This window comes from Centroberyx affinis, unplaced genomic scaffold (genome assembly GCF_046629955.1).
Source record: "Centroberyx affinis isolate AG114_WGS23_722 - 3 ecotype Tasmania unplaced genomic scaffold, CSIRO-AGI_Caff_v1 ptg004451l_1, whole genome shotgun sequence".
NCBI lineage: Eukaryota > Metazoa > Chordata > Actinopteri > Beryciformes > Berycidae > Centroberyx > Centroberyx affinis.
Window position 1 is genome coordinate 97,756 of NW_027282120.1, and position 27,996 is coordinate 125,751.

Below are 27,996 nucleotides of genomic sequence, written 5' to 3' on the forward strand. Positions count from 1 at the left end.
GGTGAAGAAGAGGAGGATGAAGCTGGGAGCGGAGGATGGGAGGAAGAGTGGAGTAAGAGACAGGCTAGCTGTGTGTGAATGAGTGAGTGAGTGAGGAAGAGGAAGAGGAGAGGAAGGTCGTTTGAGGGACCGAAAACAAAGACAGTATTTTTTTGGGATAACCTCCGGAACATTACTAACGGAAACTTTCAACTTTTTACCCGCCACAGCTCGGCTTGTTGTGCCCGGAGCCGGCTTTGTTTCACGGCGGGGGTGTCTACGATAAATGAAGGAATAAAATAGATCCACATCGACATTTTTTACGCAAGTGGGGAAATCCCTGGGACTGTGTTTTATAAGGGTTACGAGAGAATGGCGGCCAACATGTACCGAGTGGGAGGTAAGGACTGTTTTACATTTTGAAGAGCCCCCCCACAACGTGATTGTTCGTTTCGGCAGCAAGGTGGCTAGCTAGCCGTCTGCACGGTTAGCTGCTAACCAACGCTAGCTATTTCCTAGCCCCAATACGTGCCGTCCACTCATGCATGGGAGAAACTCACCCCAAATTTGATTCTAAAATCGGGCAATTTAACGCGGACTTGCTCATCGGCAAATATACATAACTCCCACAACTTGACGTACGACCCTTTTATAATAATTATGAGCCACTTTTCAATTCGGCATGCATCCAACACACCAAGCAGCGTTTATTTAAATAAAATATCAACTTTAAGAACTGGTTTATCTGTTGTTCCCACTATCTTCTTCCACCAAAATACCCCGCGGCGGGCAGTAGCGAGCAGTGTGAACCGGTTCTGAAAGTTGCAATTTTATTCAAATAAATGCTGCTTGCTGGAATTATATATATGCCGAATTGAAGAGTGGCTCATAACGATTAAGGAAATGTGTTGTGTCGTTATAAATATATAATAAATGCATGTACATTTACCGGTAAGAAATGCAAACGTATATTACCAGAATTTTAACAGAGTTTGGCGTCCCGTATGTACAATACGGGAGAGAACGGAACGTACCGGGGCTAGCTAGCTAGCTACTAGCTCTTGTGCGGTTAGCCGCTAACTGAAGCTAGCCATTTCCGCGATAGCTGAAACTGGCCGACTGGCTTTATTAGTGGGGTGGGATAATTTCATTATCGACTCCGCCATACCACTTCATATGCAATGGATAGCTAGCCATGTTAGCTAACTTTGCTTGCTAACTTTTGTTAGCTTACATACGAAATTAGCCGTTAGCCGCGGGTCCGACTATTTCTTGTAATGCGTAATTGCTAGTTAGCTAATGGTTAGTAGCTCGCTACTGTTTATCATTACAAGAAGCAGACTAGTTTTCGTGAAGCCCTAACCGGCAAGCTAGTAGCCGTTTCCTAAACGTCATTTGCACGATAGAAAATTTTAAGAAAACGGCTAACCTAAGTTAACGGACTTGCTACTAGCGTAACAATTTCAGTGTTACTTGCAGCGAGCCCGTGTTTTCTTACAGAAAGTACTCTGAGCCATTGGATACAAACTGTAGCCTCTTTGCAAGTTTAAAGTAATATTAACGTAAACTAGCTAGGCACCCTGTGAAATATGTCAACTGTTAGTAGGAATCAAACATATCTTGCCCGCGGACTTGTTTGTTAAAAGAAGACTTTTCAACACACTCATCTGCTAACTTTGGTTGACCTACCGTTATGTACAAAAACGCCGGTAAACGTGCGCCTAAAACGCGACCAGCTGCCTGCTACATTTTTCTCCATGAATTCCTGGGGCCGTGGGTACATGGCAACTCTACCTGTACTTGATTGTGGATGTTGGTGTGTCGCCTTATCGATGCAATGCATGTGATCAAAATGTATCGTCTGTGAGCATGAATAACAATGTTAAGGCTTGCTGCACCTGGCTTGAGTCTGTTTTTTGGAGGCAGGGATGGCTGAATTGACAATGAGATATTCTGACAGGCTTATCGTTGTGTAAGGTCCCATAAGAGTCTGTACTGTAGCCTATTTAGGTCATGGTGATTAAACACTGCTCTGCAAAATATGCTGCATCTATTCTGTGCTTAACAGTTACTTCAGCAATGTACTTTTTTGTTTTTTTGTCGCCATTTAAGGGTCTACGGTGACTGGATTTTGTAATGGGATACTGTAACATAGATCTGATAGTCAAAAGAGAAATGCATCACTTAGATTGCATTGTTTTGGCTGCAGCAGCCATGCAAGCTTCTCATCACGTTTCACTTGTGCATTTACTGGTTATTGTGGTATTTAATTGCAGTCTAGGTGCAACTGCAGACTAAACTCTTTAGTGTGAATATATAGTTGTACTGCAGGCACTGAAAGTAGTAGTGTGATGTATGGAATCTGTGGAACTGTCACATATCTACAACAGATATAGTTTTAGCATTACATGACTAGTAAGAGTACCTATACTTAGTGTTATGTTTTTATTAGGGTTATACTGGTACATGACTTTGGTGATACAGCCTTTTATTAAATATCAGATATCAGCCAGTCAGTGCTGTCCACCTCAGATATGATAGAGGTTCCTCCATCATATCTGGGAGGGGGGGGGGGGGGGGTTCACCCTGCCTTAAAAAGCTGCTAACCCTAAAAGAATTTCTTTAGTCTGGGTTTCAGTGGAGAGTTGAGTTTTAGTGTCCCATGATGGTCTAAATATAGTTTCAGAGGTTTTTCCGTACTGATAAAAATAAAATTCTGGGGGAAACAACTGAAACACTGAGTATAAAAATTAAAACATAATTTAAATATTGAATGTTGGTGCAAAATATAAGCTATCTGCAGCTGCAGTATTAGCCTTCAAAAACACATATCTGAAGTGTGACTGTTTTCAGCATTGATGTTGCCCTATCTGATGTCTGGTTCTGTGTCACCAATTGAAATAGACTCGGTATGCTAGTAATTTTAGCCCCAGTGGTGTCAAGGTTTCCTTTACTGTAAAGTGATTGCATATCCCATTAGTCCCCACCCCTCCCCCCGCTCCTCCAGTCACGTTGGCCATGAGACGGCGTCTGTGCCGCTGCAGGTAGCGTCCTCCAGCATGGCCGCCCCGGGCCCCGCGGCCCGTCAGCCCCCCCCACAGGCTGCCCTCTGAGCTCCTACCTCGTGCCATAAAGGACTTATTATGAGCCCGGTCTTGCGCACCGTCGGCAGGGGAACTTTCTCTGGGAGTGTTCGCACGAGGAAACCATTAGAGCTTTATTCTATTGTTCCACTGCTGCTTAGAGATGTGGGGTTTCTGAGGCGAAGGGGATTGACAGATATACCGCCGTAACCCCCCGAACTGAGCCGTTGCTGAAAGGGTTAAGCCCCAGCTTTGATGGATCATATGTGCTTCGGAATTTACACAACGAGGAATGTTGTATGATGTGGCAAATAAAATTTTATGGTAGCCTAACAATTAATCTAGCCTATGCAATATTGCAGTGAGAGCGTTGGCAACAAGCATACGATTATATAATCACTTACAAATTGATTTTTAAGTAGCCCACACTGTAACAAGGTTGAGTTGTTTGGTTGTGTAATTCAAAAGCAATAGTGAACAAATGTAATGGGCAGTATAGGCCTTGGGATAGGCCTGAACAGTAATGTTGTTGAGGTCAGATAATTTTTGCCAGTTCCCAGTGAGAAACATTGCCAGTAGCGTTGTGTTTCTTCTGATACGGCCCAAAGTCCAAACAGTAGCAGTGAAATCCATGTGTTTTGGCTGGTGGAGTCCTTGAGATGAGAGGGAGGACCACCTCAGACGGCTTCTTCAGCTGGTGTCACAGAGGCCTCGCCACTTCTCTCTCTCTCGCCAGTGAAGGAAGTAATGTCCCTTGACATGTGGCTGCCTTTTATAAATGATATGTGTGCGGGAATCGGTGGGGATTCCAGTAATTAATTTAGATGTTGAGAGAGACGGCTTCTTCTTCCGAGGGCTCGGTGGCCACCGTACACACATCTTCTGTTTTCCATTTCCGCCGTGTGTGTGTACTGAGGGAAGCACTGTAAAAGGCTCCCTCACAATATTCTGTTCTTTTACATTTTCAAGATGTTATGTGATGCAAAAGAGGAGTAAAATATTTTTGTTCAAATCAAGTAATCGTGGGGTTTTTTTTTTTTTTTTTTTTTTTAATCACAATGTATGGCAAAATAATCAGGATTATTATTTCACCCATGACCGTGCACCCCCGCTTTTAATGGATTTGGACAGTCAGGCAGGGGGTCCTATTTTATCACTAAAGGACCCTATTGACAGCTAGGGAATGTATCATGCTGATCTACGGCCAAACCGAGCTTATGAAGGGAATCAATGCCACTGTTCCTGATTGAGAATGTTCAGTCTGATCCAGACCAGCGCTTTTGTTTTGTGACAAACGTCAAGCATAACGCTACTAACCTTATTACTCAGGATAATTAGATATTAATTAGAATCTGCCACAGTTGGTTCTGACGGATGTTTGTGAGGCAGAGTGTCCATGGACTCTCTGCTCATAAAGGTTTTCTCTTTGTTGTAGTTTGCTGGTGCAGGCAGGTTTGTGTGTGCGAGCGCCTATATTAACAGCCCTACAGAAGCACACAGTGTTCAGCCCGCATGTAAGATCATTATCTTCCCTAGAGATTAGTCAAAGGGCTTCCTCCTCTTCATTCACCCTCAAGCACCCGGCACACTGCGCCACTCCAGCCGCATACGTTCACAACAAACACTCAAGACTGCCCGAGCCTTTTCTGTGCAGCCAATTCTCCTCGTTTAGATTTTTTTTTTTTTTTTTTTCTTCTCCCCACCGGTATTTATGTATTCAGGCATTATTGCGCTTCAGATATCCATCGACGAGAAAAAAAAATCTTGAAACCGATTGATCCCCTTTTTCAGAAGCGATGTGTGATTAATGCCGAGGAAACGTGGCGAGTTAAGCTGAGGTGTGTGTTTCCAGAAGGGCAGACGGTGTGATCCCTATCAAAGCCCAGGCTGGCCGTCTTTCTCTGGTCCATTGATCCATTAGGCTCCTCTACAGCCCTCTGTCTCATTGATACACTCAGCCGGACCCACGGTGCCGGTGGAATAGCATCATACTCTTAATTTGTCCCACTGGGCGCCAAATGCCAGAACATGGCCGATCAAGGGGAGACAGAGGCAGGAAAGAACAACCTCCCTCTGTCCTCCATCACTTTTGTCTCTTGAGCTCGAGTCATGTCAAACAGATGAGAGCGCGCTTTCCCTTTCGGTGGTTCAGGCAGTGTTATGTAACGTGGCGGTGTTGTGTTCCTCCAGTGTGATCCAGGAGGTGCTGCTTCTCTGGCTGGGCTCCACATCAACTCACTAAGTAGAGCAAGAAACGCCGTCCCTATCTATGGTCTGTGATGATGCACAGTGGAGACGGAAGCATCTGAACCACACTGATGTCCTCCTGAGGGTTTCTCTCGCTGCTTGTGGGAAGATCAGATGGAGCTTGACGCGAAGGCAACATTACAGTGCATAACTGAATCAAACTGTACCAGGAAGTGCTGTGTATATGGTACTAGGACAGTGCATAAATTACCAGTTACTGAAATTCACAAGCTACTTCAGTATTTGCCTGTTAACGGAAAATCCACTCAAACACTTTAACATTTTGTTTGGTGGTGCTGTGGATAACTGGCCAAATGTAGACCATGTGATGTCATGTCAAGATATTTCCAGCTACAGTGGAGTTTGATAGCAGAACATACTGTATGTCAGCTAACAACTTCTCCACCGACAGTAGCTTCAATAGACCAGAATGCAAGGCAGCCGCAAGACATGTTGTGTTATGAGTAAGGGCCGCTGCCACAATCATAGACATGCTATGTGTGTGTGTATATATATACACCCACCTTTGATTGAAAGCAACAAGTTCTTCTCCCCTTCTCTTCTGGGAAACGTAGGCAAGGCAGGTTGAGGGACACCAAAAAAGCAAATTATAACACTTCATCACAAAATAATCCTTGGAATGCATTGAACATCATTTGATCAATTCACACTGACAACAGTGTAAGAGGAAGTGAGTGTGGATTCTTTCTTTAAGAATAGAACAGAAGTCAAGCGTCTGAAGTAGAAACCACAGCCAAAGTTTACCAGCATGTGGCTGGTGTTCTTGACTACCAGACAGGCGCGTAGCTTAATCGTTTCACTGACAGGCAGACCTGCTTTTCCCTGACTTTCTGTTTTTGTGACTGGACTGTGGGCACTGGTTGGATATGTGATAAGAGGATGATATTATTTGCCCGCGTGTTGGTAGCAGAATGTTGATTGCGCTGCAGATTGCTTGCTCATCTGACCGTCATGCTGCTCTCGGCTAGCCTCCTGGCCTCCTGGCCTTTAATGTGACCTGCAAATGTCTCCTAAAACGCACATGAGAGCTTCTCTACTTGACCAACTGCAAACACACTGGTCACGCCAGAGCCAGAACCCAAATCATCTCTTGCATTAATACTGGAAAATAATTTTAGTTGCTGGATTTGGTCCAACAAGGCTATTTGATATAATTTGATGTGGCATTATGGGGATAGTTTGTAGACCGTGGTCTTTGTATGTGATTTCAGTAGAGTTACTAAGGTGATTTTGAAGGGAGAATAATTCTCCAACTGCATGGGTCTGGTCCATTATCAGAGCGGTACAGATCTGGTGTAGAACCAGATTACACTCTCTAACCATATTTCTATTGATCTGTTTTTCCCTCTTCTAAATTCACTGCTAATAACAATCCCACCAAACTATCAGGCTGGTGCTGTGTGTTGGGGGATTTACTTGCGGTGGTTTTACTGAATGGGATGTGAAGTGCGGTGATTTGGTGGAAGAGGCCGAGGCCTTTCATCTCTCGTCCGGGACAGCGGAGGCCGCAGCTGTTTAGCTTTTACCGGTGTCATGACTTGTCGTATCGGTGTTGTTTCAATCATTTCCAGTGGTCTTTTTTTTTTTTGTCGCGCTTCACACACAGCACACGTTACAACTTGTATGATGCTGGTGGATTGATTGAGCCCAGTAAAGGCTAAACAAAGATTGATATCACAACTAGGGTTTGACCGATATTGGTTTTTGAAGGCCAATACTGATATTTTTAAATTGAAGCTACCGATATTCAATTTTTTTTATTTGACAATTTTCGTGCCAAAATATTCCAAGTATTCAGTGTTTCCCTCAGACTTTTATTCTTGTCAGGGTCAAACAAAACACTACTTAGACCATCATTGGACACTGCAACTCTCCACTGAAACCTAGACTAATGAAATGAATTTAGGGTTTTGCAGCTCCTTAAGGCAAGGTGACCCACCCTACATATTCAATGGTAGGAGAAACGCTGGGATACATTACTGCCTTTTTAAAACGAGGAATTAATTTATAGAAAACAGTATTGAAAATGTTAATTAATAAATAAAATGTCCTAGAAGGTTTCTCCAGAACCTCCATCATATCAGAGGTGGACGACACTGACTGGCCGATATCTGATATGTAGCCTAATACAAGACCTACGTTGGCCCCATATATTGGTCTAACTCTAATCATAACCACTGCTCTCTCTTCACAGGACACTAAACTCGAAACTCCTCACACACACGGCACGGGATTTGCTTTTCAAAACGCTTTAATTTTGATAAAACAAGAACGTTGTGCATTGATGTTTTCCTCTCTGAACAAGCTATGATTCTGAACTTGATGTTTTTTTTTTCTCTCTTTGTTCCAGATTACGTGTACTTTGAGAATTCCTCCAGCAACCCCTACCTGATCCGCAGAATAGAAGAGCTCAACAAGGTTAGTTGTCGGTCCTTGTCATCTAACCTCATATGTCTCCATTAAAAGACTTGCCTGCTTTTGACTTTGAGCCCATTGTTCGTTTAACTGTATCTGACTCTGAAAGTCGTTTTTAAATATCCGGCAGTATTGGATTGTCGTATTGCACACCTTAACCAGGCTGTGTTTTCTAATCTCATGTCTTCCAGCGCACGTAAACACTGACATTCATATGCACACACACACACACACACACACCCCCGCACACCATTTTCCTCAGTCTTCCCCTGGGCTCTGGTGGTTAGCCATGGCTAGTCTAATGACAAGACGCTGGTACAGGAGCCACTTATATAACCTAGCAGCCGCAGTGGCATATGACACAGGCTTGTTTCCCAGTCAAAGGATTAAGCTCATTTATATAACACTCTTAAATTGAAGGGGTTGTGGTGAGCACCAGGAGGACTGCATCTTCCTGAGTGCTAATGGGTGCTGAGCAGGATGAATGGATATTATGTGAGTGAATAGCTTTCTAGGTCCAGGCTTGGATGCGGAGTGAGGGAAGCACTGTCTATATGCCATTTCTGCTCGCTCTCTCCTCCTTTGGTCACGGGTAATCCAGTGATATTGAAACCCCTCATCTTTCAAACCCGAATTTAAGTAACAATCGGTGACATTTTCGTACAGATGTAAGTTTCGCTACTCTCTATCGCCGATCAATATAACGCAATATTATTATTCAGCCTGTACCCAGATGATGAAAGCTTTTACATTTGCTGTTCGAAATATGCGATGTCGCGTTGGTCTTTCACTCGAAAAAAGGAAATGGTGCGTTTATGTTTCTGGCAGCAGGTCAATAGTGGTTAGTTTTAAATCAATAGAAGAAGAACTGAGTACTTATGCTGCGTTCCGTTTAAAGTTGGAAATCGGAAATTCCTAGCTGTTCGGTTGTAATTCCAACCTCCTGTGTTTCAGTCGTCCAGCCTGGGAAAAACGGGAGATTTGCTTGCCCAATATAAAATGCTGTTCCCCATGCAACAGCTAATGTTATGTCAGTGATTTTTCTCAATATCAGTATATATCACGATATGGTTCACATATACAAAATCACGTTAAATAATCAAATGAATGTTCATCTCATTGAACCGAATGGTGATGTTAGGTGTGATGTCAAACAAAAGTGAAATTTTCAACCAATATTCCTACCATACCTCATTTTATCAGAGTTTTTAAGTAAAATTTGCTTGTCAACATCAATTTAGACAGCAGAAATGTATGTCATAATATCAAAATATCTTCATATCATCACAATATGATTCCACTGAAAGACGATAAACGATAATATTGAATTATCGCCCAGCCCTACTGTATGTGCAACTTTACTTTACAAATTTAGACGTTAAACCATTTACCACGATTTACCACCAAGTGCTTTGATGGATGTATGGTCATGCAATGTTGAAAATCAAACTTAAGTGTATTTTGAGGATTATAAACCTGTTAAAAGTAATACTGTGTAGCGCTTACAGTGTATGCCGCCATGTTGACTTGGGGTCAGATAACTGCATCTCCGAAAACGAATTGGCCAAGTTTCCTACTCGAAGGGCTGTTACTATGCATTTTTCCTAGTAGGAAGTGGGAATCTCCAACTTTCCAACATCTCTGGAATGCCCTGTTAGCATTCCAGAGATGTATTAGCATCAGGGCTGAATAGACAAACAAAAGGGCGCCATCTACAGAAACTCACAGCTTTGTTGGGGAATATCATGTAGTTGCCAATGCTTTATCATGGTCCTAACTAATCCCCACTGACCCTTCATCCTAGACGGCCAATGGCAACGTGGAGGCCAAGGTGGTGTGTCTGTTCAGGAGGCGAGACATCTCAGGCAACCTCAACACTCTGGCCGACAGCAATGCAAGTGAGTACCAGCCGTCTCTGTCTTAGACCCGGTGCGAAATCTCCCCATTGACCTCCCCTCTATTGCCTGTTGCTAGATTGCGAAGGCAGGTATTATATGGACTCGCTCTCTTCAATCAATCCATTTCTCACTGTGCTTGGAATAAAAGGCCCAAAGTACCACTTCAGCTTTTGTGTCATAAAGTGCGCTAAGACCTTCTTCAGACATGCAGTATTACCATTGCTTTTGTCCAAGGCTCAATGCTGGATTCTAGTTCGGAGAAGGCCTTAAATATCATGAAGACTGTGTTGAGAATTTTTGTTCATTACAGACCTGTGTTAGACTCTAAGGCGATGAGTCGGGAGCTGAACGTATGCTTTATTTTAAACCAGTTATTCCAATACGATTGTAGTTGCACTTAAAAGCACAATGCTCCCTATGCAATGTAACGCTGGGTGTCCTCACCCCTTCAAGTGAAGCGCGCCAGTGTTTTTTCTCAATGAAAATTCACGGCAATGCAATTTCAATTTCACACTATGGCTGTTTGAAGCCGCTAAGAGACATTTGTCTCTGTTGGAAATCTCGCAGCACTGCACTCGATTTAGCAATTGGTCACAATAGTCCCTTCAGCGGCTTCTAGGATCAGACCGATACGGGTTTTGAAGGCCGATAACTATATTTTTGGATAGAAGCTGCAGATAGACAATATTTTGTGCTGATATTCAATATCTTTAATTTGACGACTTCCATGCCAAAAAAACGTTCCAGTGTTTCTCTCAGATTTGTATTCTTGTCAGGGTGGAAAAGCCTCTGAAACTGCATTTAGACCATCATGGGACACTAAAACTCTCCATTGAAAGCCATATTGTTGGAATTGTTATAGGTGGGTTAGCAGTTCCTCAAGGAAGGGTAAAGCAGGTTTCATTGTAGGTTTAACAGACTGACACCCCTGAAGCTGTTGAGTAAAATCCTCCCACACCACACTAGAGTGATTTCTCTGGTCAGATGATATAAATAATAATGGTAATGAAAACATACAGTATTGACTCGCTGTGGTCAGAGAGGAACCTCCATCCTATCAGAGGTGGACCACACTGACTGGCTGATATTCTTAAAAAAAAAAAAAAAGGCCAATATCAGCCCGATATTTTTGTCTACCTCTAGTGGCTGCACAGCTCATATTCTACTTGTCACCCGAATTTCCCCTTTAGTATGCGGTGTCCCCCCCCACCACACACCCCCACCCCCACCCCCGTCTGGCATATCAGACCAGTTGTGTCGACGTGTTCTCCGTCTTGTGTGTGTGATCAGAGAGCCAAAGAGGGAGGAGGGCTGAGGTAGTGAGGTGGCGCTAATGGCATGCAGACCACTGAGGCCTGATCGGATTCACTCATTACCCCCTCCCCACCCCCCCACCCCCCCTCACAATCCACCCCCCCACCCCCCACTCCCCAACACCAATACCAGCCTTCCCTCCCTCCTCTGGGCTGCAGTGCTCCAGACAAAGACATTCGCTCAGATACACACACACACACACACACACACACACATACACACATACACACACACACACACACACACACACACACCTCAAAATGGATGCATTAATGCTGCAGTTTTACTGGACTCAGCACCACAAGCTCCTCTATTTGATGTGGAGTGTTGGTCGCTGTTTAAGTGTGGGCATGTTGGAGATTTGGACAAACACGACTGCATCTCAATTTTTTTTTTTTTGTTTGTCAGCATATATTAATAAGTCTCTTTGACAGATTGTGATACTTCTGTCAAGCTAATTGCAATTAACAATTTGACTAGTAGCTTGGGGCCTTTTTAATGGTGCAGTCTTATGTGGCGCTTGCTCCTTCATTCCTCCTCGACACCGGGATGCATTTTTAATAAGGTTTATATTCCTTTTAAAAGCGACTGGGTAGTCCGCCCTTCGCAAATGTTGCTTAATTTATTTGTAGTGGATGGTACAGTGACAGAGCAGCACCAGAACGGCACAAACCGGACTAATTGACACATTCGTGCTACATGGATAGCGTTCCAAGCTTCTCAACCGCTTGTGAAACCCCACAGTGTTCCTCCTGTATTGGGTCGAGCAAAGATAGCGTGTAGCGGTGTCACGCTAACCAGAATTTCAGTATTCTTTCAATACATTTGCGAAAGACTGAATTCAATATTTAATTTAGAAACGTTCAATACCTTCACCATGTGTTGTGCCGGCTGAAATTCCATTTGAACGTCACCTACAGAGAACGTAGACATGTGGATGGCGTGTGGCTTGGAATAGTTTAAGAAGAGGAAGATGATGGATAGGGATGGTTTGAAGCTACTTTCACACAGGACGCACTCCGATTCTGCACTCTAAAACGCATTATTTCCAGTGGCTTACGCCGCACATGAATGAATTTTCACTGCGTTGACCAAAGTATGGACATTTTGATGAAATCCTTGCGTGTCCAATAGAGCCGACAAGGGAGGTAGCCGGCCAGGAAGGGAAAGGAAATGGAGAAAAACATGTGCTCTACTGGGAATTCTGTCAGAATTTCTCAAATTATGCAGCACAAGTGTGAAGTTGTATAGAGGCCTTGGTAGAAAAGCAGTGGAGATTACCGATCTCGGACCAGTGGATGTTTTCAGGTGCCTAGGCATGTTCTGCAAATAGCAAGATAACAAGCTAGGGGTAAACTCCTCTCTTGCCTGTTTTGTTTGTCACGCCAAACGGACTTCCCCAAACATTTAGTCAAGAGTTCCTCTGTACCAAAGAGATGAGTGCCAGGCAATGCATGTCCTGTCTGAAAGACCCATTACAGTGGACTGCAACGGCGTCAAACGGTCCGCCATGCCTTGAACTGAATCCCAGTCCACCTAAACTGACTGACAAACCGGGGCCAGGAGCCAATTGTGAAACAATTTGGCTTACACCCAACTGACATCAAAACCCCTGAGTAAAAGTTCTACAAAGCTGTCCAAGTGTGGCAATACAATGCTCGACTTGTGCCAAGTATCGGTATGTATGCGTGTGTCTGTGTGTATGCACAAGCGCTCAGCTCAAGTCATTCATAGTGGAATATACCTATTCTAAATGGAACTTAGAAGATGTGGAGTGACCTTTTGTGATGCAGAGACTGACATAACAGCCTGCCATTCATGTCTGAGATGAAAAGTAGACAGCGATGTTACTCAGAAAACTGGTACTCAGTGCCTTCGTGGAACTTGCTTCAGTGCTACTTGGTGTGAGCAGTAATCACCAAATGTTGGACCGGTAAGGGTGACTTGTCATTGTTGCACACTTAACTATACAAATTTAGGATAATTAGCTTCAAAAGACCTCCAGTCGAGCAATTCATTACTGTTCATTATTACAGCTTTTTTTTTGCAGTTGAGCCATGAAAAAAGGTGATGGAATACAGAGAGGAGTATTCCAGACAAGGAAAGCCAGGGAATGTGATAAATCTCACGGGAAGTCAGGGAATAACAAGGAATTTTACAAATGGGTCACTTTACAAGATTATAGCATCATATATTTTCCAACTTGTTTGACACATTCATTGCGCTTTCAGCCCAACTGGAGTGTAAACCCGAAAAACAACATTAACAAACCGGGAAGGAAGAACATTTTTAGGTCATCATGGAAGCGCTCCGGCTGTGTTGGGGAAAGTCATGGAAAAGTCATGGCATTTTAGATCAAGGCCACACTGGCAACCTTGCGTTTGTCTTGTAGTGGCAGGGTCCTGGAAGGATTCCACGGTTGGGTTTTTGTTATCTATGACTTTCCCAAAAGTGACGGCAAACCCAGGGAAGCAGACGTACGTGGGGAAGGTCAGCTGAAGTGTAGAGAGAGCGATTTTAAGGTGGCGGAGAGTCGGGAGTCAGAGTCTCGCAGAGGGAGTGTGGGCTTAGCTTTCCAAGCAAAACCGCCTGTAACATTTCACTGGAATCCCTTAGCTAGCTAACAGGGCGGTTATCTCACAGCCCTATGATATGGAGGTGAACTGTGCAGACTGCAGAGAGTCTGTCCTCCATGGCGGTCAACACACACACACACACACACACACACACACACACGATGAAGCCCTCTAACTATGGAGAGAAAGAACAGAGTCGGGGAGAGAAAAAAGACTAAGAGAAAGACTAAAAATATAGCTGTTCCCTGATTGCCCTGCAATGTATTGTGGGTATTGGTCTTTGTTATTATCACAATTTCTTCATCGTATCATCATGTCTTCAAAATATCAACATATGTGGCTTGGTAGATATCTTGTTTCTGACTACTTTATGATTTTACATTTTTGTGTGAATAAAAAAAAAAAAAAAGTTAATAACTTGGCCATTTTTCACCGATCCCTTAGCTTTTCGTGAACTAGATGAAGGCCGACCCAGTTCAAATTTCATGTGATTTCATGTGAGTTTTCAAAAAATACAAATGGCGTTCAAAAAGTCGGACATTATTGGTCCCGAGGCAAAATTTTCAGCACGTCCAGATACATATCTGTACCAACTTTCATATCTTTACAATTAACAGGATAGGACAGCCTTAGACTTTGAGGGTTTATTACAGCGCTCCCCACGGCTCAATCAGTACCAGTACGTTTCTGTGTAGATTGAGAAAAACAGAAAATGATTGAAAATAGTTTTTCGCAAATAAATGTCAAAAGTTAATCAATGTTATCATGGCAAATTTTATCGTGATAATTATCAAGGTCGTTTTATCACCCTGTTCTAACCCTCATGTGATGTATTCTAATTTCTATCCTATTCCTCTCTGCTGTGTCCTTTTACTATTTGCTGCTGCAAAGTCCCAATTCCCCACAGAGATCATTCAAATTGAATCTAATTTACATGTTTTCAAACCACATCGTTTGTCATCTCCGTATGGTTTGAATGTAAAAACTCGTGTTTGCTTTTGAAATTCTTCATTTTTTATACTGTTTTGGCAATATAGTTTCTGATACACAGTCATGCCAGTAGAGTAAGTGAATCAGAGTAGATGAGAGAGAAAGGAGGACAAACAACCACCGCTGGGCTTAAGAGTCTGGCCCAGCTCCGTCTGGACACCTATGGGACCCAGTCCAGCTGCTGGGTCTGGGTCTGGGTCTGGGTCTGGACTGGTCCGGCTCAGCCCGGCCCGGCCCGGCTCGGCTCGGCTCAGCAGGTCGGGATCCTCCCACAGTGATGAAGTCCTGTACAGGCGCCCACAACGCCTCCTCGCTCTCACCGCTCTCTTATACAAACCCTTAGTCTCTCTTCCTCCTCTCCCTCACTCTTTTTTTTTTTTTTTTTCTTTACCAGTCCCCTCTTCCTCCTCCTCCTCCTCCTCCTCCTCTTCCTACATACGTACACACACACATATCTAAGTACCAGCCTTAGCTCAGAACAAAAGGCCCTTGATGTGTCCCGCAGGGCCGCAGCGCGCAACGGGTTAATTCTGACTTGCCTTGTGTCTTTGTCAGGGGGAAGAAAGTGTGTGTGTGTGTGTGTGTGTGAGTGTGAGTGTGCAAGGAGTGCGTGTGTGTGTGTGTATCTGTGTGTGCGCCTTGAGTGCCTGTCTCTCTCCTTCCCTGTGTGTGTGTGTGTGTGTGGCTTCTTTTTCTTTTTTGTGTGTGTGTGTAAGGGGGGGTGGTGGTGGTGGGGGGGGGGGTACATGATGGGGGGATGGGCGCCTCAGGTTTGGTACACAGGGTTTCCTACTTTGTCTGGCAGGGACTCGCCGGACAAGGGAGGGGAGGGAGGGGGAGGAGGGGTTGAGGGGTTAACAGAAAAGGGGTGTGGCTTAAGGTCCTGGCCCTCTCTCTCTCTCTCTCTCTCTCCCTCGCTATCTCTCTCTGTGTCTCTCGCTCTCTCTCTCGCCCTCACTGACAGGGTTTCCTGTGGCTGAGTGCAGGGGCGGAGTCCACGGAGATGGAGCGATATAGCCACCCCCCCCACACACACCCCCCACCCCCCCCTCCCCTTCCCTCCAGCTCGCAACAAATTACTCACCCGCCTGAAATTAGGAATGCGCAATCTAGTGGCCGAACACACACACACACACACACACACATACACACACAGAGCCTCCTACGGCTTCATTTCTTCATATCTCTTAATGGCTGGAAACATGGGTGTCAGTTGGGTATGGCAAGGTGTGGCACTCACGTTATTTTAGCCTAAGTAAGTCCAGAATGTATCTTGTAGTTTTTAGCATTATATGAATTATTATTATTATTATTATGAAGCCACACAAATACACCAAATCACAATCAGGAGCATTTTTTCCTCTAACCTGATAATTTGGTGACCTGTCGTCTAATTTGTCACATTGACTAAATAATAAGCGGCTTACTTTTGTACTTTTTTTAGGAACATTTACAAAGCAGTTTACAAAGGAGCAACAGAAATAAACAGCTAAAGTCAACAATAAAAGCAGGGTAAGAGCCATAAAAGGGAGGTCAAATGCAATTGATCAAAGGTCATCACATAAAAAGCAAGTGTATAAAAATGAGCTTTCTTTAAGGAGTGATTTAAATATTATAAATAAATATGAGAAGCAGATTCGTCGCCATAGCTTAGGGTTTAGTGAATCGACATCCCTGGCTGAAACAAATACAGTATACTGGCTTTCTTTATCTGCAGCCAGGGGAGATAAAGCTGGGGGTGACAGTTGGGTTGGTAATGGCTACCAAAGTTAACTTTTTGGCTCACCTGCCAAAGGCTAGTAAGCCAAAAATGTACCTGCCAAGAATCATTTTCACCAGCCAAATAATTCATATACGGCACATCTTTCATAGTAATATGTCCCCGGATCAAATTTCAATGCTATTCCATGTATAGAATCAGATAACACTTGCTCACTCAATGGATCAAGTCAGTGTAACAGGCAGCTAATTAACAGCCTGTTTGATACGGAGCCATTGTTTTGCTTTTATCTGATTGGCTGACGAGACGAGTGTCGAAAAGATTACACCGAAGGTCAAAATTTCAAATTTCGAAAGGCCAGAACTGCTACACGACCAGTCCGATTTTGATGAAACTCGGAGGGATGATGCGTTTGGAACGATGCGTTTGGAACGATGCAGGCGCCCAAGGGGCGCCTGCATCGTTCATGGGGGACGCCATGTTTTGTCTCACTTTTTGCCAGAAACAAATTTTACTGGCATTTGGCGCTCGGCAGGTGATCATTTCGGACCCCGGTTGGTCACATGGAGCAGTGCTGTTTATCGTCTGTATTTTCTCACACAGCGACAATAGCAAGAAGTGGTGAATGACTGATATTACAATATGTTTAGTTCAGCAGGGTCACAGTTTTTAGTTCATCTTACAGCATACAGCAGTGAGAACCTCCCGCATGTTGACAGGGATCCCTCCGGTCGTGGAATTCCTGAAAGATCGTGGAATTTAAAGAGGTGTATTCCAGACGGGGAAAGTCAGGCAGTTGGTTATATTATCTGGGAAAGTCATGGGTGACTTTGCAGGAATATAGCAGAATGTATTTTCCAACTCGCGTTAATTGTATTAGACGGTTTTCAGCCCCACTCTAACAGAAACCAGACTGTTCACCCCTTGAGAAAAACAACATTAACAAACCAAGAAGGAATCAAATGTTTGGGTCATGGAAGGGTTCTGACTGAGTTTTATATCAGGGCCACAGTGGGAACCCTGTGTTGATCCTTTTTTTTTTTTTTGCAGGGTTTGTTTTGTATTTTTCATAGAGTTCGGTGTTTGTCATCTCGATAGGGAAACGACATTCATGCTGATGTGTTTGGGTTTTGCTTTTTCTCAGGAGATTTCGAGGAGGAGTCCAAGCAGCCAGCAGTGTCTGAACAACAGAAACACCAGCTCAAACACAGAGAACTCTTCCTCTCTCGACAGTTTGAATCTCTACCTGCCACTCACATACGGTAAGGGTGTGTGTGTGTGTGTGTGTGTGTGGTTGCTATAGCACAGCAGCAGTTACAGACATGCGTGCCATTTAATTTCAACCCTGACACCTGCCATGCACAGTTAACACCAAACCGCCCAGCAAACGGTGCTCTCCGCAGCCATTCTCTGCCGTTAAGTCAGCGACGTGTTAAACCTGTCCCTGCAGAGGCCACCCCATCATCACAATCCAATCCACCTCCCTACTGAATAATCACACTGATGACTTGCAGGTGGCAGATTGTAAGGATTGCGTTATAGTATTATCACGATAACCGAAATCTCAACGCTACTTCAGTACCGTTGCGAAAGTCTGAATTCGACATTTAATTTTAGAAACGTTCAATACCTTCGCCAAATGTGTTGCGCAAGCAGAGATTCCATTTCGACATGGCCTCCAGAGGGCATTAACATGCAGATGGCGCGTGGATTGGAATAGTTAAAAGAAGAGGAAGGACTGGAATAGACGGTGTCAGTCTGGCTCTTCACAGTGGACTGCGGCAGTCAGGATTGGCAAACGGTCGACTTGAAGTGGTTGACAAACTGGTGCCAGGAGCCAGATATGGAACTATTTCATTTACCGAGCCGACAAAGACGAACACCCAATCAATCAACATCAAAAATGTTGTCTATTTGTCCAAGACAAGTGTGGTGACACAAGTAACTGAGTAAAGCATCTCTGCTTTATTTATTTTATAAGATTCATTGCACAGTTTTATTAAAGTTCCTGATGGTTTGATGGTTATCCTTGTTTTCTGTGGTATCATGGTAGCATTGAATTTTTAGATTAATTAAACTTGGTATTGGTATCAAGGTCAAACGTGCTATTGTGACTGATGAAATATTGTTCATTGAGACATTTTCACTTTTTGAGACTTTTCAGAATCTGTAGAGCTTGGTGTTAAGCATGCTGGCCTCTGAACGCTCCTAACTGTCTCCACAGGGGGAAATGCAACGTCACCCTCCTCAACGAAACGGACGTCCTGGCCGGCTACCTGGAGAAAGAGGTAAGCTCCTAGCATTCATCTGCCACCAGTGGATCTTTACGTGGAAAACTCTTAGGATTTCAGGCATGGAGACACAATGTAGAGGAATTGTAGAAACAACTGGCAAGCTGTTTTAATGTTTTGCTGTGGGCTCTGTCCAGGACTGTTTCTTCTACTCGTTGGTGTTTGACCCCGTCCAAAAGACCCTGCTGGCGGACCAGGGCGAGATCCGGGTGGGATCCAAGTACCAGGCCGAGATCCCCGACAAACTAGCTGAAGGTGAGCAGCAGGCTAATATCGGCCAGGCTAAAGGTCGGAGGGACCAGGCGAACTCTGACCTTCCCAATCCACACAGCCTATCACGTTACTTCTCTTCAAACGGCCAGAGGTTAAGTCCCTCAAACACACGCGCGTACATGTATCACGACATAAAAATGCTTACGCAAGAGGCCTGAGTCCATCTCCGGTACAAAGAGAGGGCTTCCCTCGACTAGTAGCAGGGATCAGCAGGGATTAGTGAAAATGAAATAGGCAGAAGCTTCCCACACACTGAAGATGGGTTTCTCAGGCCAAAACAACATGTTGTCAAGTAGGGACAGAGTTCTGTGAGGTCTGGAGATGATTATTATCCCGGCCAGAGTGTCTGCCAGGGCTGCAGTGGAAGACCACCTTAGCCAAGTCAATTCCAAGACCTGGTCCAAAGGGGGTCGAGTCCAAGTCAAAACCGAGACTAGAGCAAATCGTGTCCTGTTCAAGACAAATTGAGGCATGAAATATTTTAAAGAATATTTGTTTGACATCACACCTAACATTACCATGCAGTTCAATGTGATTATTTAACATGTGATTTTGCATGTGTAAACCATATCATGATGTACTGTATATCGATATTGGGAAAAACAATCCATATGGTTATCGTGATATTGATATCATCCATATCACCCAGCACTACACAGATCCTGTTTAAATAGTTGGGGAGAAAATAAATGAAGGTGAACTAGGTGGAGAAAAATGCACCTTTTGAAATTTTTATTTAAGTAGGAAAAAGCTGCGTCAACTCAAAGTAGACAGGAGACCAAGTCCAAGATGTCAGAACAGGTCTCATACTGGACTCATGTACTACAGTGTTTTACAGTGACTTCAATTTCATCATGCACACACACACACACACAACTACACACCCTCACTCCATCTGGTCGGACATGGCAGTGCATCCCTTGGAGAGCACTGGCAGTGAGTCATGATGACCGCACAACAGCATTTATTTTTTCCCTTTCTCCCATCGTCTCTGCCCTACAACTCCTCCTTTCCTCTCATCGTTCTGCCAATCAGTCTCTGCTCATTTACCTGTTTCTTTATCTTTTCCCGTAACATTCATTTTACCCGTTCGGCTCGACCTCTTCCCGCCATCACTCCTCCCATTCTCTGTCCGGGTCGACTGATATATGGGGCTGAAATTGGTCTTTCATTAAAAATAGGATATCAGTCAGTCAGTATCGTCCGCCTCTGATATGATGGATATGATGCAGTTTGATTGATTACATGCTTATTGTAGAATTGATCAATACTGCACTGGTTGTCTATGGGAAGACCTTAACCTGAATTGATTCTAATGCTTTTTTTTTTTTTCCTTCATCATCATCATCATCGCTTTCAATGGAGACTTTTAGTGTCCCATGATGGTCTAAATGCTGCTTCAGAAGCCTTTCCACCCTCACAAGAATACAATTCTGGAGGAAACACAACAGATATTGAATATCAGCACAAAATATTGGCCCTTCAAACACCCATATCGGTCGAGCCCTACTTTCCAGTCATCCTCTTGTGACACATGAGGAAACATACAAGCTGACAGAGCAGGAAGTGTGTTTCGAGAGCCGTTTCAACCGTCAAAATAGATAGAAATAATCCATTAAATAACATGACGAGTTCACCTTCCACAGTGTCCAGGTGAAGAGATAACCTGTCCCTTTTTTAGTGTTAATCCCTGTCTGTCCTTGTCCCCCCCCCCCCCCGTCTCAGTTGAATCAGACACTCGCATCCAGGAGAAGCTGGAGACCAAGGTGTGGGACCCCGACAACCAGCTCAAAGACCCGCAAATCGACCAGTTCCTGGTGGTGGCACGGTAACGCTCCCCCGCCATCTGTTACCCCGGTTGCCTAATCACTGGGTCCTGTTGCCATGGCGACCGCTGACACTACCACCGGCAGGACAGTTTTCCTAGAGGAGAGGCGTGAACTGGCGCCGAGTTTGATAACCTCCCATATGGAGTGAATTTAATTTTTTCGCCTGAGTTGCATAAGAGATCAATTATCAGTTGGTTTGGCGTTTTCAGGTTAAACTGTTGCAAAGTGTAGTGCTATGAGATCCAAGTCAACATAATAGGGCTGTTTTGCCTCAAGTCTGTTTTTGGAGGGAATCATCCTGCTGGCAGTGAATTGGTCCTTTGTTGGCAACATCAACCAAACACTCCATCTAGTGGCCATTTAATGAAAACTCAAGGCCTTTTTTACACAAACGCTTCATAGTGGTTAGATTTCACCATTGCAAACGTTCTGTGCTTTCTAAGACTGCGGGTCAGAGGTTTTGATAGATCAGTGATGGTAACCGGTAGCTGTGTGTTGCAGAGCTGTGGGGACGTTCGCCCGGGCCTTGGACTGCAGCAGCTCCATCCGCCAGCCCAGCCTCCATATGAGCGCCGCTGCAGCCTCCAGAGACATCACACTGGTGAGAGAGACCCACACACACACACACATACACACACACCCACTGTAAACAAACCAAATCAAGCATCCTAAAGTGGGATTGTTGACAATTGGTGCCTACATCCCTCTCCAGGCAGCATTGGTTTTACCAGGGGAGGTCTGGTTGATTGGCAATTTTTCCCTCAGGACCCCAGCCGTCGTGAACGAACATGTCAATGATTTTCCTCTTTTACCAACTACCTTGAAAAAATTCCATCTGAAATGACCTACTGTGGATTGAGTTAACTCTGACGTCCTGGGGTAATTTCAATCCTGTAATTTCAATTTGGACCGACATCTGGTGTTTGACGCAATTGCCGATTTGGGTCCCCCCCCCCCCGCATCTGGATTACAAGAGATGAGGGAAAAAGAGTCGTGGGGTACAGCAACGATATGAAGCCACTTTGCTGTACTGTGCGTGACATTGTGTGGCGTCTCCCAGGATTACCACGGTCCCCCCGGAAAATGATTTTACCGTCAAGATGACTGACTGAAATTACCGATGGTGCACGGGTCAAATCAAATTACCAGCCTCCCTTGGTAATATTAATACCATCTTATGTCGGCCATTACCAAGATCTAACACGCCACCGCTTCTCTCCCTTCATCCTCTGTCTCTCTCGCTCTCTCTCTCAGTTCCACGCCATGGACACGTTGCAGAAGAACAACTACGACTTGGCCAAAGCCATGTCCACCCTGGTGCCGCAGGGCGGGCCGGTGCTCTGCCGCGACGAGATGGAGGAGTGGAGCGCCTCGGAGGCCATGCTGTTCGAGGAGGCCCTGGAGAAATATGGCAAAGACTTCAACGACATCCGCCAGGACTTTGTAAGCTGGCCTTCTGTTCTACCTATTGCCAAGTGTCTGTGTTGCATATGTGGAAGCTAGGTTGGTGTTAAGATCATTGCCTCAATTACCAAAGATAATCTTTTTAGCCAATATTTTGTACCGATATTCAGTATCTTTAAATTTGACCATTTTCATGCCAAAAACGTCCAGATTTTCCTTCATATTTTTCTTTTTGCGCCATGTGGAAGTACATCACTTCTCCTATCTTGTATGTAGCTGTGTAGTTGTGTGTTAGTTGTGTGTTAGTTGTGGTTAGTGATATTGCTGCTCGCTCTCCTCCAGCTGCCCTGGAAGTCTCTAGCCAGCGTGGTCCAGTTCTACTACATGTGGAAGACTACCGACCGTTACATCCAACAGGTAGGAACACAGCAAGCCACAGAACACAGTACACCACACTCCGCTTCGGTTTTGACTCATTTCTATCAAGTTCCTCAAAAACGAATTGTCCGTCTCCAACGTTTTGCCTCTCAGAAACGACTAAAGGCAGCAGAGGCAGACAGCAAGCTCAAGCAAGTGTACATCCCCACCTAGTGAGTATCACCCTGAACTGCAAGATGAAGTGCCTTGGTTTTAAGAGTGTTGCTGTTAAAGTAACACCTTCCTCTCTGCACCCCCCTCCTCTCTTTTCCAGCACCAAACCCAACCCTAATCAGATCATGGCGCCGGGTAGCAAGCCTGGTATGAACGGGGCAGCGGGCTTCCAGAAAGGACTCAGCTGTGAGAGCTGCCATAGTAAGTACATGCTTCAAAGTAAGCATCTCTTCTTCATTCTGCTAGAATTTATAACCTCCTCCTCTCCTCCTCTCCTCTCCTTGTTTCATCTCCTCTCTCCTCTCCTCCTTTCCTCTCATTGTCTCCTCTCCTCTCTCCTCTCCTCTCCTCTCCTCTCTCCTCCCCTCCTCTCCTCTCGTCTCCTCTCTCCTCTCCTCTCCTTGTCTCCTCTCTCCTCTCCTCTCCTCTCCTTGTCTCCTCTCCTCCCCTTGTCTCCTCTCCTCCTTTCCTCATCTGCTCTCCTTGTCTCCTATCCTCTCCTCTCCTCTTTTCTCCTCCTCTCCTCTCCTCCTGTCCTCTCCTCTCATCCTCTCCTCTCCTCCTCTCCTTTCCCCTCTCCTCTCCTGTCCTTGTCTCCTCTCCTCCTGTCCTCTCCTCTCGTCCTCTCCTCTCCTTGTCTCCTCTCCTTTCCCCTCTCCTCTCCTCTCCTCTTCTGTCCTTGTTTCCTCTCCTCCTGTCCTCTCTCTCGTCCTCTCCTCTCCTTGTCTCCTCTCCTCTCCTTGTTTCCTCTCCTCCTGTCCTCTCCTCTCCTCCTCTCCTCTCCTTTTCCCCTCTTCTCATCTCCTCTCCTCCTCTCCTCCATGGTGGGACACACAAACCGCTCTCCAATTATAGTAGTGGCATGTCTTCTTCATAGATTATAAGTGTACAGCGCTCTGAAAATATATTCGCCTTCTGTTTGATTTTCTGCATTTTTGGACGTTTTTCCCCATTGAATTTGGCCAGAACTTTTTACGAGTTGTAGTTGATAGATTCAGTCTGAGAGGAAAAATGACACAACAGATTCTTCCAATCCACCTTATACTCAAACTTGGAGCAGCACATGAAGCCGTCCCCGATACTGATACTTTAACGAGCCGCGCTTTGGCAACAACAAAATACTTTTCCGGTGGGAGGAAAAATGTCTGCAGCGTGGTGATTCAAAGTGCCAGCTGTGCCAAGCTTAGCGTGTCTGGCAGTGTTAAGAGTGGAGGAGAGGAGAAGCAGCTCCCTCAAACCAGCCAGCCAGAGACGGATAGAATAACACCCGATAAGGCGCTTCGGCCTTCAAAATAAAAGCGTATGATTCGTCACTGTCAAAGGAATGAAAAAAGAATAATTAAGTAATGGTTGTATAAATATGTGGTGTGAACAGGCTGCCTTTGGTGGGGGAAGCAACGATTACATTTTCATCAGCACAGTATATGATTTGTGATGTTGTGTTTATTTACCGGTCAAATACGAGCTCCTTTAGATGCCCTCTCTCTCTAACACCGATTTCCCCTCTGCCCTCCCCAGCGGCCCAGTCGCCCCAGTGGTACGCCTGGGGACCTCCCAACATGCAGTGCAGACTGTGCGCCTCCTGCTGGATCTACTGGAAGAAGTATGGAGGCCTGAAGACCCCCACGCAGCTAGAGGGTGCCGCTAGAGCTGGCTCTGTACGTCTGATTCCCTACTTCAGTCTAATCTCATTTCTGTTCATTGTCAAACCTCCATATGAATATATACAGTACTCTGCAAAAGTCTTAGGCACCCAAGAGTTTTTATATAAATTGTGTCTTAGATGTTTATTCATTTTTTTTCTGCATTAGTGTGTCAGTAGACTGCTCTTTATAGTACATTTTTTGATATTTAGCAACTTTTCATTTAATTATTTTTTAAAGCATCTTCGCTTTACTTTTTTTCTTTTACATGTGCCTAAGACTTTTGCACAGTACTGTATATATGGAGAATATATAACATATGTTTTGAGCATTTGCAATCAAAAATGAACTTTTTGCTGCTGCTTTTATACCACCATTCTCTGATAAGGATATTTTTGACCAAAAGTGTAGTTTTACATTGTTTCATTTGGCTTCTCCATGGAAGGATTGTGTCATAATTGTTGTGGTGTAGGTTAGTTTAGTAACGTTATGAGTAAAAGTGAATAGTCTGATAAGGTAGACTTGTTTCGATATTTAGTTTGCTGTGGCACTGTTAGCCCTAGTCTCTAGTCGAAAACACTCAGATTGTAGATTCAGAAGAGTCAGCTCAGTTAGCCTGAACAAACTGTTGGCTCCATAGTCCATATTGTTATCAAATATTGTTACCAAGAGCTGGGGACCTCCGGCACGGCCGCCAGAAGGTGCGTTCCGTTACCTGAAAGCTCTCTACACGGTGTCCCTTCTGTCCCCCCGTCCAGGAGGCGGGCCCCCGTAGTCACATGACGCGCCAGGAGGCCCAGGGCCTGTCGCCGTTCACCCGCAGCGAGGGCCGAGCCAAGCTGCTGGCGAAGAACCGGCAGACGTTCATCCTGCAGACCACCAAGCTGACCCGCATCGCCCGGCGGGTCTGCGAGGACATCCTGCAGCCGCGCCGCGCCGCACGGCGGCCCTACGCCTCCATCAACGCCAACGCCGTCAAGGCTGAGTGTATGTACACACAGAAACACTCATCTGCAAAACACATGCATACACACTGCATGGACATCAAACACGCACAATACTCACTCATCTGTTGACTTCTGTATATTGCATGCTACTGCTAGGATTAGACCAATATGGGTTTTAGAGGACCAATGCTGTTGGATTGAATCTGCCAATAGCTGATATCTTGCTGATATTCAATATGTGGTATCCAATCAAAATACCTCATTAGAATCACTTCAGTTTAAGGGCTTTCCGTAGATGAACTGTATTATTGATCAGTAATTAATCATATCAGAGGTGGGCCACACTGACTGAACCATATCCCATTTTTTAAATAAAAGGCCAATATCAGCCAGTATATTGGCAAACCAATATATGGGTCTAACCCAAGTTATTACTGTGGTATATATTGGTTCAGAAGTTTGATTTGACATTTCTCCTTCTACTTCTTCAGGTATGATCAGGCTGCCTAAAGCCACAAAGACTCCTGTAAAGAACAGGTCGGTGCCTCGGCAATCACTGGCCACCATAGTGAAGGATTTAGGTAAGAACACAACCAGGAAGACACATGGCTGCCAATGTTTTCATGGAAACCAATACTTCTTCTCTACATTTCTGTGAATTACACTTGTTATATAATGCATTGTCAAGTGTCACTGGACGGTGACGACTGTCGGTCCTCTCCTCTCCCCAGCCATCTCGGCCCCTCTGAAGCTGAAGGCTCCCCGGGGAACCCCCACACCCATCAATCGTAACCAGGCTACCCAGCCTCGCGGGGGCTCAGGCCTGCTGGGGAAGAGGCCCTTTGACAGCGTCAGTATTCCCCACACACACACACACACACACACACACACACACACACACACACACCTGTTTACTTCACTGTTGGTTTATCATTAAGAAACACACTCACTTATTTTGGGTTAGCTGCCACTGTCAGACAGCACTTGTCTCCAACTGTCAAACACTTAGAAACTACCACAACTCATAGTATCAATTCTCCATTTTCAACACAGTAACAGGTCATGTGGTCTCCTCTAAAATGTTGGACTTTTCTCTCCCCTCTGCCTAAAAAGAAACCAGTCACAGCACTTCTTCCAAAGCGACCACTTTCCAGCCACCTTGCGGCCACTTCCCATTGATTTTAATGTCAAAAAGATGCTTGGGGTTTTAAAAAAGTGGAATAGTGTGAACAAGGACTAAATAAGCCTTACCAGCGTGGCTGAGCATCTGCCCTCCTGTCTGTCTCTAAGTGAAGCAGCATCTTAGTCGGGCCAGGAGGTTACATACCGAGCCTTTCCACGCTTTTAAGATCTCACTTATCTCATCACTGATCCTTTGTGTCTCATTGGTTCACAGGCTGCAGGGCTGCCCTTCTCAGCCAATGGGAGGCCATTTGCGTCGGGCTTGAGGACCACCTCCCAGTCCGTCATCAAGCGGCAGAAGGTCAACCAGGGAGACGCGCCCAACCCTGTGGTGTTTGTGGCCACGAAAGACACCAGGTACGTTTAGTTGATTTAATGCTTTTATTGGTATCTGGATTATGAAGCTACACAACTTGAGCATCAGCACCTAGAACTCAAACCATATGCTATTACTATTCAACCATTGCTGATTTACAACAGCTGATTTATAGTTTTAATTTAAAACTTGCTCACTAACGTACACAATGGATTCTTTATTTAGTTATTTCTAAAAAAAATTAGTTGTAATTTTTGCTTTTTGTCGGCCTCACACTTCGTCAGTGCCACATGGGAATAATATTAAGTTCTGCTAACGTTAAGATAGTCAGCCATCCAGCGTGTAGACACTACCGCTTTGTGTAGAGCGGCATAACAGGCAGCCAATCAGGAGCCTATTTGATACAGAGGCTTTGATTTGATTGGCTCACAGCCAGAGAGAGTGCACAATTAAGGAGTGTGGCGTCTTACCTGGCGGTCTCTCTCCAACCAGGGCTCTGAGGAAACACCTGACCCAGTCGGAGATGCGTCGGGCGGCTAGGAAACCTCACCTCCCGGTCCGGATCAAGCTGCCGCCGCCCCCCCGCACCCTGGCCATGCCCCTGCTGCCCTCCAGCACCAGCGAGCCCATCGTCCTGGAGGACTGATGGAGGGGGGGGGGCGGCCCCCAAAGGCGCCAGGAGGGGTCTTGTAACAGGACATGGGGGTTAGGGGGAGGGGGGTCTGTGCTCAGGCCGTCACTTACCAGGCAGCACAGCACGCCATACCAGTAGTCTTTTTTTTTTTTCTCTCTCTCTCTTTTTTCGGTGTAAGTTTTTCTTTTGTCTTCTGTTATTTCCCAAAAGTTGATGTGTCCAACACACACACACACAAATACATATACACACACACACACACACACACACACACACACACACACACACACACACACACACAAGCACTTAGACGACTGTACATTTACATCACATTAAATAAACACGCAAAGAGTCACGGACATCCACACGCCTACACTCACACACACAACACTTTGGGCTTTGTAGTATTTTATTCCGGATCCTTAATTATTTTTTGCTCCCCCTTTTTAACGACGACTATTTTTAAATGTGTAATTTAAAATCAAGATATTTCTCATCCTGAAACAATGGTGATAAAGCACCTTTATTTTTCCTCCAGGTCTCTATCTTTGTTTGTGTAAATATTTGCATCATTCAAGGGGATGACACCTATCTGATGAGCGTTGGGGGAGGGGGGGGGGGGGGGTGGAAGCGGGAGGCCGGT

The 27,996-nt window shown here is 45.0% G+C and overlaps 1 protein-coding gene across 2 annotated transcripts; it reads left to right on the top strand.

Annotated features, from left to right (window-relative positions):
* Positions 1 to 7: 7 nt before the first annotated feature.
* mta2 (metastasis associated 1 family, member 2) lies at positions 8 to 27,950 on the top strand. 2 transcript variants are annotated; one of them, XM_071544076.1, is made up of 18 exons: positions 8 to 379; positions 7,681 to 7,748; positions 9,550 to 9,643; positions 17,388 to 17,505; positions 18,468 to 18,531; positions 18,672 to 18,798; positions 20,530 to 20,635; positions 21,138 to 21,237; positions 21,891 to 22,079; positions 22,383 to 22,457; positions 22,572 to 22,630; positions 22,732 to 22,832; positions 24,150 to 24,289; positions 25,033 to 25,261; positions 25,713 to 25,802; positions 25,953 to 26,071; positions 26,618 to 26,760; positions 27,212 to 27,950. In XM_071544076.1, exons 1-18 carry the CDS (start codon positions 352 to 354, stop codon positions 27,363 to 27,365), a joined length of 2,004 nt encoding a protein of 667 aa, XP_071400177.1. In that variant the 5' UTR covers positions 8 to 351; the 3' UTR covers positions 27,366 to 27,950. The 2 variants fall into 2 exon arrangements, with proteins under 2 accessions (XP_071400177.1, XP_071400176.1); XM_071544075.1 differs by having other exon boundaries at positions 18,672 to 18,789; positions 20,533 to 20,635.
* Positions 27,951 to 27,996: the final 46 nt, after the last annotated feature.

Bases quoted from the DNA above. Each gene is read 5' to 3' on its own strand.
- mta2 (XM_071544076.1), top strand. From the start codon at position 352: ATGGCGGCCAACATGTACCGAGTGGGAG. The intron at 24,290-25,032 runs GTACGTCTGATT...CCCCCCGTCCAG, and splicing joins GTGCCGCTAGAGCTGGCTCT to GAGGCGGGCCCCCGTAGTCA. The intron at 25,803-25,952 runs GTAAGAACACAA...TCCTCTCCCCAG, and splicing joins CACCATAGTGAAGGATTTAG to CCATCTCGGCCCCTCTGAAG.